At 33.3% G+C, this 13,741-nt stretch overlaps 1 protein-coding gene across 1 annotated transcript in view; it reads right to left on the bottom strand.

Annotated features, from left to right (window-relative positions):
* Nucleotides 1–219: 219 nt before the first annotated feature.
* LOC143911492 (uncharacterized) overlaps nucleotides 220–13,741 on the bottom strand; it is a 76,242-nt gene continuing 62,720 nt past the window's right edge. Inside the window, exon 3 of the mRNA XM_077430377.1 lies at nucleotides 220–1,162. Within this exon, the coding sequence (XP_077286503.1) occupies nucleotides 1,091–1,162 (72 nt within the window). The 3' untranslated portion in view covers nucleotides 220–1,090. The remainder of the gene's footprint in view (nucleotides 1,163–13,741) is intronic.

The raw sequence follows: 13,741 nt of genomic DNA, 5'->3' as shown, positions 1-13,741 counted from the left end.
TGAAGAAATGCACAGTAAATCGATTTGTATCGGTCAGTAGCAGCCTTGTTAAATTGCATAAATAATGCGCGTGTATTAGGCTCAAATAGGTCAATATGTGTTAACTTTTTTAATGGAATTTAGATGAATAGTTCTCATTATTGCGTTCGCCTTCACACTTAGTATAGCGAAAAGTCGTGAGATCTCCTTTCAAAACAGCAATCAATTAAAAACTCAAATATGATTGTATAAAAAATTCTTGTATATTTTTAGCTCAACAGTGATGTAACTATCATGTTTCAGTAGATTGAATTTTATTACAAATTGAATTGAATTTGTTTATATAATATTCTTATTATTTCTGATATAAAATTCTCGTAGAAAATGTGACTTTATTTAAAGTCAAATTCACTCAAAGAAGTATGGAACGCTATATACTTGGCATAACGGGGAAAGACAGGAAACGAAAAACGTCCGTGAAAAATTTTTTCAAGGATTGTGAAAATAGTGTATAGAGTGAAGAGATTTAAATGACAATGGGAGGGATACGTAGTTAGAAGAAAGGACGAAAGGTGGACTAAAGAAATGCCAGAATGGTACCCGAGAAAATGCAAAAGAGTAAAAGGAAGACCGCAGCAAAGATGGGTAGACGAAATTAGGAAAATGGATGAGAGTTGCTCAAACGGGTGGAAGAGTGTTGGAGAGGCCTTCATCAGGTGAATGGCTGTAGATGATGATGATAAAAAAACTTTGTTTCACGTTTTATTGAGGTTTTGGCCACGACAATGAATGGTACGGTACACAAGGCAAAATAAATACTAGTTGATGGATGGAGTTGGTTGCTTAAAGAATTTTGAAATATAAAAAAAATTGTATCTGCAGATAGAGGGTTGGTAGGGTGGGTACTGGGTAGGGCTACGACCCTGGAATCCGGATTGCATTCACAAATAAAAATGGTAAAAAGGCGTGCGCGGTCCATCTTCTCGGTGTGTAATGCACGGGTAAGTGCAGGTTGCGCGCACATAACCGGCCTCGGATGCATTTAATGCGCGCCACCCGATACATGATATATGGAATAATGAAAGGTTGCCCCTTACCGAGACTGTGGTCTTTACCTCTGGCACGGCCCTGGGCTCCGAATGAGGTGTACAGAATCGACGACAACACTGTTTGTTCGCCAACGCTAAAACAGAAACAAAATATGTATAAAAAAAAGTTCAACAAAATTGTTAGTGCGTAAGCATCCATCTGAAGACTTATCAAAACATACTTTCGCATATATTTAAGATAATCATCTTTATTATTAAAGCATATCAATCCGGTTGTCGTCGCCTGACACCGACGTCGACCGATTAATATTATTAACGCCTCCAATTAATACGGCCATTCAAACATCGCGCACCAGTGTCTGATTTACAAATTAACATTTCAAAAAAATTATGTTTCCTCTGATTAATTTAAATATTCAAACAATGGATTGCTAAAAGAGTCGTTAATAACAGGATGCATGATACTTTCACGTTTGGTTTTTATGTTTGCAGTGCTCGTTCCACCGACATTATCGGTAAATTAATACTTTTGTAATAATTTGTTTTGCAAAATGAAACGGTATATTGGGATATCGAAAGGTCGAAAACATTTTAATGTTTTCTGGATTTACGCTGTTAGTACAGTGTAAATGAATTTTTTGTCTTGAAGTAGAATAGGCTAAAATTCATCGTGGCTTAAGTTGGAAATTCAATTTTAATTGACTGGTTCTATTTAAAGGCCTGTATTTTTTTGGTAAGTAAATACATGATTAGTAGGTCTATTGTTTGTTAAATGGTAAATGGACAATTTCGCACACGACTATAGTTGTCTTGAAAATCGCGAATACAGAATATCTGGCACTTGAATTCTCGTTAGTGTGATGTTTGGGTAGAATTTTCGAGTCCAGAAATTCCGTGATCGAGATTTTAGTGACGTGTGGGAGATCACCATGTGCGAAATAGTCACCAAACCCTGTTCAAGTATGTATGTCGAAAATATTTATAACAATAAACGGTTTAATGATTGTTCATTTTTATCTTTATACATACATGTGTATACAGTACACAATTATTACTAAATTTTGGTTAATTGAAAATAGCTGACCATTTAATTTGTTTCCTTATTAAAATATTAGCTGAGGCAGCCGTGACGAAAATCTGCGTAGCGTATTAAAAATCTTGAAGCGTAGCTTTAGTCTACGCTAGTCTAATCTTTAAGTCTTTTTGATTTAAGTTGTATTGAAATTTAATTTTTACGGATTTAATTTTTAATTAATACGGATTTTATCCGTAAACCTTGATAGAATTCATTTTGTACAATTCATAATTCACATGCTTAATTATGGGGGTGGTATTTTTACGTTTTGCGTGGGCAATTGTGACGACCTTAACACACTTGGTTTGAATTCGATTTAAAGCGTAATTAACACGTGTCAATTGATAAACAAATACCCCGTTGAATATTTAGATAGGTTTTTTGTGTTAATCGAATTTTTATATATTTGAAGTCGGGATAAAGCATTCGGACATAATTATACGTTCATCGCGAGTAGAATTTAGTGCTTATGGGCGTGAACGGGTTGGGAAAAAAATCGGTTGCCGAGATATAATTCCACCTAACGAACGATACGTGATATTTCAGCACCATTTTCCAATGATAACCGTCGATATTATATTTATGTAAATATGTATCGAATTTATTGTTACTTTTGCACTATTTGCATTTGCGATTCGACTCGACTTAACGTATTATATGTACATTTGTACGTGTGTGGATGTGCGTGGTGAACAATCAACGCAAATGAAGATAGCTTTGTGTGTTTTTAATTAATTGGTGCGGAACAATAAACATAAACAAGCATCGGACAGGTTTAATCGGCACTGAATTATACGAAATAAAGTCGACCGGATCGAAAGCGATCGAAAGCTCTTCGGAGACGACTAAAATATGAGAATATGTTATTGAAAATAAAACTAAATAAATAAAACGTAAAAAAGAAAACAACGAACGGACCTATTATTAAAGTGTCGATAGATCACCCGTTTAAGGTATTAATTTATCGCCCCCGTACCGTTTCGAAACTACTAAATAACCTGGCTATTTAGGGATGCGCGAGAACTGGAAGGTAAAAAAAGAAGAGCGTGAGGCAAAGGAAAAAAAACAGTAAAGGCGGAGAAAAACGAAGGTGAAAAAAGGTACGAGATGAGGCAGAATGTAAATTTGTGGGTCTGAACTACACATTAAAGCAATGCATCAGCCAGCTAACGATTCCTTGTTAACAAACCTCGTTCCAAATTAATGCGGTATAAATAAGTAACTCAGACTGTCTACTAAAAAAGTGCGTGTGTAAACATAGATATGCATTTATGCGCTTTTTCACTGAAATATTCTAGTATTATGCAAATCAATAGCATGCAATGTATTATTCGAAATATCGTAGTAATCGATTTATAACAAAAAAAAAATAGAATAGGCTTATAAAAGAATCACACTGCCATATAAATTACAATATTTTTGTTAAATGTTATGTATTCTATCCTCGTTTACTGCAATGGTTGGCTCAGTCTGACGGGATAAGTCAGGATCAATTAAAAGTGAGAATCCGATTACAACGGATTGATATCCTTAATAAATTTCAACTTTACTTCAATTCTTGACATTTTTATGTATGTACATATATACATACATATATGGCATCATCATCATCATCCTATCCCATTGATGTGTATTCACCCAGTGATTTCGCTAGACTACGTACATACATACATATGTAAGCGCCCTTAGGCACATTTAAAAAAGCCGCTCGTTTTAAAAATATGACAATGAGAATTTTTGTTTTATAATTATGTATCTATATATCTATATATATAAATGAATTGCTGTTTGTCTGTCTCGTATAGGCTCCTAAACCACTGAACCGATTACGATGGAACTTTCAGGATTTGTTGTATGCATGTCCGGGAAGATTACTATGAAAAAAAACCTCATAATAATAATATTCGTAATTACGATCTTACCGACGCGAAAGCATTGAAGCGCCATTGTGTAGTCAAGGAAATGTGTTTGTTTGGAAAAGCTAATTAAAAGTGAGTAAACTAACTCACTGACAGACTTGATAGATTTCAAAGGATTTTGTGGCTCTGAACTCTTTAGATATGTATGTATCATGCTATTATTAATTATTATGTACATACATACATATATAAATATTATTTTTTTCTACACGATGCACCAAACACCAAACGTTAAGAAAGCAAATGAATTCCAATCATATTATTTAGATTATGAACTGCATATTTCAATATGAATGATGAGTGTAGCTCTATGTAACCTTGTAAATAAATAGTACATACATATATTTATAACGAATTTAAATCGGATAATGTTGCGTGTTGGCCGCGCCGGATATTTTTTTTATATACGCACAGTATATCTAACGCAAATTTTAATAATAACACATATTAAAAATTAAATTAGATAAAATTATCTATATTTGAAAAGGAAGTCACGATTTACACTCGATATGTGTGCGCGGTTAAATTAATGCCTTCGAACTGATCACGTATTTTTTTACCTCCGACTATAATATATTGCACGATTTAAAAGTGAGCTTTTTGTAATGCGATACAAACAGAATTCACAACAAAATAAATTTTTATGTCTTTATTTCAAATGTCGAACTTTTACACACTCAAAATACACTTAATTTCCGGTCACTTTTGATATCACCAACATACATACATACATATATATTGACTTTTAAATGTCATATGTGTAGATTTAGTCTCGTATGCAATGAAAAGGTTTTACTCCCCACGATATGAGTTGAAACTAGTTATGCAAAAATGTATGAAGAGGGAGGGGCGTTTTCATACCGCGCAAGGGTATGAAAACGCCCTAATATCCAATGTGGACGCATCTGTATGCATTTGATGTGCTTCTAAAGCGGATATCAATTATTATAATTTTCTCCCCCTGTCAGCATTGGCTGTAAAATTAATTTTAACATCCGCCTTAACAAGCTGTTATCTAATTAGGTGATAACACGGCCGCAAACGTGTTGTTAATTCGCACCGGGGTTCAACTACTTTACACGCACAATTGGATAACAGTTAATCGAGTCACGACTTTTTCGTCAAAAATATTTCGATCGTGTGTTTTGTTTAATAATAATATCTGCAGGGGTAATGAAAAGATGGTGTGCGTGATTTTTAGATATGTTGAATGTGGTAAAATGTATTCAATGTTCGCGGGATTGGAATATGATGCTTGTTTTGAGTACGTTTTATGTTCGAATCTTAAGGATTCTTTATGTTCGAATCGAATCTCGAACCTTAACGAACTTGTGGAAATTAAGTTATTAATGTATACTTTATGAAGAAGAATAAGTGGGCATTGTTGTGATAGAATTTCTTTGGAAGTGATTGTTTGCGAAAGTGGTAATATTTATTTTGAATTTCATAGCTTGCGGACTTGTTAGTGGTTTGCTACTTCTGCTATAATAATAGCTTTTCATTACACAATCTTTACAATGTATCAATGTTCGTATAGATTTTAAATTAAAATCATTCTTAGAAGCATGTATCTATTTCTAGGTATCATTTTCAATGAATATAAGTCAGTGATCTGTGAATGTTTACCAATCATCCTTTTTTTTTCAAATCAAAGCTCAAGTTTTTTAATCAAATATGGTGATTTAAGAGTAGTCGATTGTTGTAGTATGGATAGATTTAAATTATTAAAGAATTTTCGACTATTTTCAATGATAATAAAGTGTTCAGTTTTACGCTTGCTCGTTTGTATGAAAGTAATAAAAAAATAGTTGCTTTCGAATTTGGATTTTTAATTTTTGCACCACAAATCCTTTCATTCGAAAATTCAAGCGTAAAAAACGGATTTAATCGGACACGTTTAATCACTAAACGGTGTAAATCACGTGTAAAATTAGTCGAAACGGTCGTTTGCAATTTTGATGCAATATCTAACCATGCAACTAACGATCACGATTTAAAACTTGTCTCGTTGAAAAATCTAGACTATTGCGAAATTAGACACCTATACGATTTTTATTAAACGAAAATGAAAGCTTTTATTATATATTATCTCGCAACACAATCGGGCATGCACACGTGTGAAGATATTAAATTGTTCTCTACAACTCTTATAACATTGTATCGCTTCGAAAATATTCTACGGTTAAATAAATTTAAAAATATTCAGAGTACAGTGTACGTATAATACATAGTTTGTTGGTCGGACATATACAATGGCCTAGCAATAATGAGAACGTTCACCGAGAGGAGATAATAAGAGCACATCGCACAATCAATATTTCATTAGTTGGTAACTCTTAACATTTCGTTAGTGTCTCGGGGAAAAATGGTCTCATTTAAGGCGAGAGAGAGCGTCCGTTCTAGCGAGTGATTTATAGGCGGGTATGTAACTATTTATTTTACCTGTACGATTAATACAAGTCGAAAAGCGTTTCGAACCAATCATCGTACAAACAACTTAATTATCATCAGGCCAATGGGTGAAAAAATACTAGCGGCCTTATTACAGCCGAGCCGCACTCGACACGTAGTTGACACTTGCCCAAATATTAATTTTATAACTGCCATTTACATACCATTTTCACCTGTTCGTGATTCATCAATCATTATATGATTAAAATCGATTTAGATTTTTTTTGCAGAACGTCAAAAATGTAAAATTTAACTCTGTTGACCGTACTGAGAAAATCGATCATGTAATTTCGATGTAAGTATTATTTTAATTGTGTTGCAAATTTAGAATGAATTAATATTTCAATAGAGTAATGTTTTGTATTGGATCGCTTGTAAGTTTTTCAACATTATGCATGTTTACTTTATTATAGTTCTACTTGAGTTCGTTGACGCTTATACGCGTTCGACTTCCTGACACGTGATTAGTTATAATTAATGAAACCATTAAACGGGCTCTATGTAGAGCCTTCAATAATATATATTCACTTATCGATACACATCCATACGTATACCTTGTTGAAAATATAAATAACGAAACTGAGAGAGAGAGGGGGGGGGGGGGGTTTGATTTTGCATCGTTTTGAAGTGTGTAATTGAGCGAAGCTTGAGAAAAGGATAATTAAATTTAATATGTGTAATAAAATAAATTGAAATCGTTTAAGAGTCGCGCGTACCTGACAAGGTTGTTGATGCAAAAAATGTTTGTAAAAAATACGAAATAAAATAATGAAACGTTTTTCTGGTCACGCTTTTGTGTCGTTTTGTGTGGAAAATTTATTCGCGTTAATTAGTCTGGTGTTATAATTATTGATTGTATTGAAAGGTGTGATGTGAGCCGTTTGTATTCGTTCAATTGATAGATCGAATGATATGAAATGTAATTTTAATTTGAAACAGAACGCGTTTAACAATGAGAATTTCAGTTTTTGTGCGCGTCTGTAGACATCTCATAATATTATATAGGTGGGAGTGTTAAAATCGACAGGTCGCTAACAATGTTTGGAATATATTTTAAAGACATATATTATATCGTCTTTTGAACGCAACAGGGCTGATCGAGGAAGCCTGCATATAATATACATATTTTTTTTAAATCAATAAAATTAGCTTAAACTGTCGAAAAAAAATGATAATGCGCAAATATATATTTTTTTATTTTGGACAAGGAGTCGTTCAGCGCAAAATTCATATGTAAATTATAGCGACGGAATTTAGCATAATTTACACATTTTCATGCAAAATCAGGTGAGCTTCAGGATGCGAAAGATCACCTTCAAGAAATTCGAAACAATTATTGTGTCATCGCGTGTCAAAAATTTCACATTAACTAAGTACGTATGTCTGTCTTTTTGTTATTCATACGTACATACATTGTTGTGTTTTTTTTTTTACTCAATTTAGATTTCTAAAGGATCGTTTTATACTCGTGTTTGGTATAATTGGAATTAGCAAGCAGCCCTGAAAAACGCCGGGTAATTTTTTAGTCTCGCTGAAATGTCTCGAGTATTATTTACGACAGGTGTTTCGCGGAATCGATTCCAGGGCCTCGGCTCTCGCGACTCGGGTAACTCAGTTGCCTCGACTGTTCGCGGTGAATACGCGAGGAGCTTTACCTGCATCCACGGTCCATTATACCTGCTCAATCTTTGCAGACGCCGAATCGCGAAAAGTTAATCCACTCGCATAAATTTGTACCGTTTCTTATCTTCAGTATGAAAAATTGAGTTTATGCGAGCTTTCGGCGCTTGGATCGTTTTTCGAAGAATGGCGTGTCTCAAACGCGAGTACGAAATTAAGTAAACGATGTTTTAATTCGATCCTTGTCCATTAAATTGCGTTTAGTCGGGACTGGTTGTAATAATTACTATCGGACGTTGCGCGAGCCGCCTTGTTTACTCGGCGCAATTAGATTTCGAGTTCATTAATTTCCAATTTACAATCAATTATTAGCATGGGCTTGTTTGCACTGTGTTTCGGAATAGGAAAGTGCTGAATTTACACTTGTATGAAATATTTAATAATTCCGAACGGAATGGATTCATATGAACTTACAAACATACATACATATTTACATATGTAGTAATCAGTGGTGTAGTCGGGCCAGATCGGGCCGGGTCACCGCCCTGGTACTTTGATATAAAAATTGTTTTTCGAGTGCAATTAAAAAATATTTTTGCTTATATTTCATATAAAATTTTGTATACCAAATATTGTGAGCAGACTCTCATTATAACATTTGGTGACTACAACCGTATCCTCACTCAAATGTTCATTTGAGTGCAGAAAATATTTAGAAACAGCCCAACAACAACCGAAATCGAAATCGAATTATCTAACAAAAATTTTCAGAACTAAATTTACACTTTAAATTTTCGGTTCGCATCCATAGATTTCTAAGATTAAATCCAATAATAAATAAATTAAAAAACATCACTTTATTTATTTATTTTAAACAGACCATTGTGGCATAACAGGAATTCCTAAAGCGCCACAATGGTCAAAAAATATAACACAAAAAACAAAAAAAACAAAATAACAATTAAACATAAACATAAATACATCTACATACATAAAAAATAGTATTTATAATAACAGATAAAGTAAAAATATCAAATAAAATACAGCATAAGGAATGCCTTGCACCTACAGCCAGTTTCAATAAATATGTAAGAAACAACTACAAATACAAAACATCCCTGTAAGGCCCAAATGGAAGAGAGTTAATCAAAATTTCACTCATAAATCACAATCAATCATGAAAACAATGATGAGCGCAGACTACCAGATAAATGGGTTAGAGTAATTTCCGACAATTTACGCTCACTAAGGTGGAAAATATCACATTCAGTCTCGGCAGCAACGATTTCATTAAGAAGTCGGATAGCTCTTGGAATAGGAGCCATTCGAAAAAGGACTGTGCGGGCAGGAGGTACAGCCAGCAAATGATGATGTCTACCACGCACATAGTGAATAGGGACATAAAGCCCCAACTGCTCCAGCAACAACGGGCATGACGTATTACCACGTAAGAGCAGGAGAACGAAACGAATTAATGAGAAGTTTCTCCGAAGTTCAAGGGAATTATACCCAAGCATGCCCAAAAGGAAAGGAGTGGGGTAGAGATATGGGTAATACCCATATTCTTTCCTATATAGGAAACGAAGAAATGCTTTTTGCACTTTCTAAATCATCAGAGAGTAATTTGCTTCATGCGGATTCCACACAATCGCATTATACTCTAGCTTACTTCTCACAAGCGAATTGAAAAGCAAGCGAGAAGACAAAGATTTTCAGAAATATGTTTTGACGTTATGTGAGTAGGATTATACATAGCATTGATATTGATGAAATTTGATGATTTTTATCATCGAGGATATTTCGTTGATTGTATCTCTGATTTAACAGTCTGTGTTCTTTGATATGTATGTGTAAATATTGTAATGGCACAAAGCCGGTTCGTCCATCGACACGTCTTTGCTCATCTCACTCTTTCTCCCGCCTCGCGCGTGTATCCCAGTCCAACCCATTATTATTTTTGCCCACCTAATAAATTTCAATATTTAAAGATCCATGTAGCTATCGCACTTATCTCTCTGGAAGAGGGATCATAAAAATAAAAGCTCATATTTATTATCGGAAGCTTTCACAGCCAGCGAAACCAATAAGATAAATTGCTTCTGCGAAGAATCTCCGACCAAGTTTTTGCGGATATTAATTTTTTTTGTTTTTAATATTTTGAATACCTGCGTTGAACATACATTTCGTACAAAATATGTGCACTTACGAGGATGAGTCAAAGACTTTGCTCAATATGTTGTGGTTTATGTAGTTGTGGTGAACGCTTCACCTTGATTGGTCATTGACTGTCGATTATGGTCATTTTAAATGCTTTACATACTTAAATATTTATGTGGTATAACAAATAACTGTTTTCCATAAACAATGATTCATTCCATCTATTTATTTATTTATGTTCAAGTTTGGACCATTTTGATGATTTGAAAATTTATACATATGTACATACATATATACACAGACAAAAATACATTTATACATAATCATAAAATACAATAGTAGATAAAATAAAAATATCAAATAATAAAATACATAGTAGGAGATGTTTTGCATCTACAGCCAACACTAATATATGTATTATATAAGAACCAGCCATCAGTAGATTACAGAGCCATAACTAGAGTAATTTGCACCCACGCCCCCCCCCCCCTCATTTTTTTATTTATCCTTTTTAATTCACAATTTTTGAATATTTCCATTAAATAGAATTACAAAATTAACGTTTACTCATTTAATACGAGCGACAAATAAATCAAATGAAAAATGTAATAAATTCAATTAAAAGCTGAATATTTTAATTTTCGGTAATAGAGCGAATGGCACCCCTTTTGGTAGCGCTTGTCTGAATTTTAAATAAACAATAATTATAAAATTTCAGATAATAATCAACACTTTTAAAATCATAAAAAAATCCGATATTACCAACAGGCATTTATTTGGTGCTCCCCTCAATTTTGCGCCTGGGGCTATTGCACCCCCCTTGCCGCCCACACTCTACGGCTCTGAGTAGATATTATAATAGAGTGGACCTAAGAAGAATTGTGAACATAATTTATGAACAATAAAAACCGTTTGAAATTTTTTTTTTTATCACATCACAAGTCTCATATTTACTATCCTTAAATAAAATTATTATCCTAGAATTTTCAATTTAAAAGACTTCGATTAAATTTCATACGTATGCACGCAGCTGTAATAAATATAAAAATTATAAATCTTATTCGAAATTGATGACAAATTATTAAATTAAGTATAGAAACGAAGAGTTTTAATGAGAATTGGTAAAATTAGACCCACCGTTCTCGTCGCTATAGCGTTTTTGGCAACGAAATTCGTACCTACCAAATCTTATGAATAAAACTTCAAGCTCTACACAATCCAAGTATGTATGTAGACAACTCGTCTCAGCTGTGCCCGATTAAAAATGTATGTACGATTTGTAGGGACCACACTTACCTTAAAAAACCCTTAATTTGAAATTCTGGGCGATGCGAGGCGTCGGACACACACGTGGAAGGGCTGTCCAAAGACGGACACCTCTGTATAGCTTCATTGAGACGTTTCCATAGAATACAAATGATGGCTCATTACCGGGTAATAGGCTGAAAGTTGAGAGCATGTCCGCGTGCATGCTTGTGCGCGAACAAATAAGAAGGGCTACCTGTATTATTTATTACAACGCACGGGGAATGCTATAAAGGTAATGATGGTTTGTCGGTCACGTAATGAATTTTAATTCTTCGACGGGGACCTCCCATGGCACTCTTGCCATGCCAGTACATAGTTTGGCCCAGCCCGACCGATTACAATGTAATTATTATTACATACTTATGCATATGTACTTATAATTATTATTACATACTTATTTCTATGTCGAACGGTAAATTTCCTGACTATTGGAAATTATCTTACATCACCCCTATTTTTAAAAAAGGTGATAAGAATCTTATTGAGAATTACCGTCCTATATCTAAACTATCTGTCATTAGTAAAATCTTTGAAAAAATTATCTATAATTTCCTTTTCTCCAATTTCAAAAACTACATTATACCTGAACAACATGGTTTTTTTAAGGGGAGATCGGTAGAGACTAACCTGCTTAATTTCACTAGTACTCTCACATCTTATATGGACAAACGAATCCAAATAGACGTCGTTTATACGGATTTCTCTAAAGCTTTTGATAAAATCAATCACAACCTTTTACTCAATAAACTTTGGTCCCTCGGAATCCGAGGAAATTTATTTCGTTGGATCTCTTCGTATATACTAAATCGTCACCAAATCATAATTCTCAATGGTTTTAGATCATCACTTAGACATATTCCTTCCGGTGTCCCACAAGGGTCGCATTTAGGTCCCTTATTCTTTTTACTCTATATTAATGATATCTCATACATCTTCAAACATTCCTTTATACTTCTTTACGCTGATGATTTAAAAATTTACAAACCTATATACACCATAGACGATTGTCATAAGATACAAGAAGATCTAGATAGATTCTCTATATATTGTTTAAATAATGATCTTTTTATTAATCTAGAAAAATGCTCTATTTTAAATTTCACTAGAAATAAGTCAATTATTACTAATCAATATCAATTAAATCATTCAATCCTTAACACGTCATCTTCTATTAAGGATCTTGGTGTAATACTCAATGATAAACTAGATTTCTCTGAACATATTTCTTTTATTACCAACAAAGCATTTAAATCTCTTGGATTCCTACTCCGCTCAACAAAACCCTTTAATGATCCTTACGTACTAAAATTACTTTATTTTTCCTTTGTAAGGTCTCACCTTGAATTTGCCTCAATTATCTGGTCACCTTTTTATTTATCCCATATTAATTGTATTGAGAAAGTTCAACTTAAATTTATTAAATCCTTACGCTACCTTTTTCCTACCTATACCCATTCTACTGTTTCCGACATTTTAAAAATCCTTTCTTTTAACAATCTTTCTGTCAGGCGACGACATTCTGATGCTATATTCTTCTTTAAGCTCATAAATGGTTTCCTTGATTGTTCTGATTTACTGAATAAGGTTAATTTCAGAATCCCAGTTCGATACCCTAGACGCGTTGCACTCTTTTCACTTGATCCTTTCAATACTAATTCCCAAAAATATTTTTATCTGCAGCGCGTTTATCGTATGTTTAACGGAGAGCTGAATGAGGTTGATCTGTTTGGTATTTCCCTACATCAATTCAGGTCTAACATCAAGAGAATCTTGACCGATTGATTCATTTTTTCTTCTATTCTATTTTTCCAATATTTCCATTATTTTTATACTTTAGTTTAGTTATGTAATGTGCTATTTAATCATATTATAGCTTTCATTCCTTTCCATTTCATTTGTTTATTTTGTATTTACCTTTTTCATTTGTTTTTTATATTTGTAAATTTCAATTTCTTCTTATATTCTATCTTATAACCTTTTCCAATTATTTTAATACTATAGTTTAATTATGCAATGTACTACATATTTTGTCATGCCTTTATTCTTTACTTTTTAATTTGTTTTCCTTATATTTATCTTTTTCATTTTTGTAAAAATCTATTATTGGACTCGGGTGTTACATATATTATTTATTTACTTTTTGTGTTTTTTATACCTATCTCTGTACATCCTGTCTGTTGATT

Source organism: Arctopsyche grandis, chromosome 5 (assembly GCF_051622035.1).
Source record: "Arctopsyche grandis isolate Sample6627 chromosome 5, ASM5162203v2, whole genome shotgun sequence".
NCBI lineage: Eukaryota > Metazoa > Arthropoda > Insecta > Trichoptera > Hydropsychidae > Arctopsyche > Arctopsyche grandis.
The sequence above is the reverse complement of the archived record's forward strand: the minus strand, read 5'-3'. Positions and strand labels throughout refer to the sequence as shown.